General features: G+C 69.3%; 1 protein-coding gene across 1 annotated transcript in view; it reads right to left on the reverse strand.

Moving 5' to 3' along the window:
• Positions 1-1154, reverse strand: part of CCDC87 (coiled-coil domain containing 87) — a 2741-nt gene extending 1587 nt beyond the window's left edge. The window contains exon 1 of the mRNA XM_085322135.1: positions 5-1154. Within this exon, the coding sequence (XP_085178261.1) occupies positions 5-1047 (1043 nt within the window). The 5' untranslated portion in view covers positions 1048-1154. The remainder of the gene's footprint in view (positions 1-4) is intronic.
• Between the last annotated feature and the right edge of the window lie 400 nt (positions 1155-1554).

Genomic DNA, 1554 nt, shown 5'->3' on the forward strand with positions numbered 1-1554 from the left:
GCGGCGTGTGAGCACGGCGAGGAGAGGTGGCAGCCGCAGGTCCTCGCTCAGCTCCCGCCTGGCCGCCTGCTGCGTCAGCCAGCGGAGATCCTCCGCCACGGCCAGGGCGGCCGAGCCGCTTCCAGCCGCCTCCGGCTCCCTGCAGCAATCCAGCACCACTGGGGAGCGGCGCCGAGGGGGCCGGGGCAGCCCCAGCTCATCCAGGAGCTGCCGCCCCTCTCTCAGGTCCGGCAGTGAACGGGAGCCGGCCTTGGGCTGCTTGGTGCCGGGGCATCCGTCRGAGCGGGAGGGCTGCGGGCAGGGCGTGCGGATCGCCTTGCAGGGCAGGTTCCGGAGGGCGGACAGCGGGAATTGCATCCTCCCAACGGAAAGCCAGCGGGGGACGCRGCTGAGGTCTGGCGACGGGATGTCCTCCAGCTCCTTGATGTCCATCATGAGCTTCTCCCAGGAGGAAGGGGTTGACGGCCACGTGAGCCGAAGCAAGTGGCTGACGGTGACACCGAGCCGGCAGCCCCGCGTGGCCCTGCGGCTGCTCTCGGCTCTCCGGAGGCCGCGGGCCSCGGGGCGTTTCATCTCCGTGATGAGCTGCTGGCGGATGGCGGCCACGTCGAAGTAGGTAGCGCAGTCGAGGGCCAGCTGGGCGCGGAAGCGGGTGAGGTTGGCCTGCTCGGTGAAGACAGCCCTTCTCCGGCTGCTCCTCATGAGCCGCAGGTAGTGCAGGAAGAGCCGCTCGGCCGCGAGCACCAGGTAGGACAGTAAGTGCTCGTAAATCTCCCCGCCGCGGGCCGAGTCGCGCAGGGAGCCGCTGACCGTCTCCCAGGCGCGCGTGGCGGCGGCCAGGATGATCTCCCAGAAAGCTCGCCGGACGTGCGGTTCCTCGGGCTGCCGGGCCGGCGCCAGGCGCTGCTCCAGCAGCCGGGTCAGCGCCGGCAGTGACGCGGGGACGGGGCAGCCGGGCTCCTCCAGCCGCCAGGCGCCTCCTCCCACCGTCTCAGCCGGCCAGAGCCGCTGGCAGGGCCCAGGCTCGGCCCCGGGGGCCCGGGCCATGGCTTGGCTCGCGGCGGGGCCTGGAGTGGAGCACCCCGACCTGTCCTGATCTCCCCCAAAATCACTGTCACAACAGGGGCCCTCGCCCCCCCTGACCCCTGCAGCTGGCACCCCCAAGCCTCCCCCTTACATCGGGGGTCCCAGAGCTGCCCCGACCCCCCTTGCCAATGCTCCCAAAACACTCCCTCAGGGTCCCCAAAACACCTTAATGCTCCCCCAATAGCTCACCCTCTCAAGACCGCCAAATACCACCAAACTACCCYGATCACTGCACAGGAACAGCCGCTCGGGACCCCCCAAAACTGCTGAATAGCCCCAGAACCCCCAAACGCTCCCCAGTGTCTCCAACTCCCTCACCAAAAAGCACCACCTTGAGACCCACAGAACCCCTGAATGCCCCCAGAGACCCCCAGCATCCCCCCTGGGCCCCCGAGCACCCCCAGAAACGCCCCTCAAGACCCTAGACCACCTAAACACACCTCTGCGTCCCCCAACACCCCCCAAAAC

This window comes from Rhea americana, unplaced genomic scaffold, assembly GCF_003343005.1.
Source record: "Rhea americana isolate MKP2758 unplaced genomic scaffold, rheAme1 scaffold_743, whole genome shotgun sequence".
Classification (NCBI taxonomy): Eukaryota; Metazoa; Chordata; class Aves; order Rheiformes; family Rheidae; genus Rhea; species Rhea americana.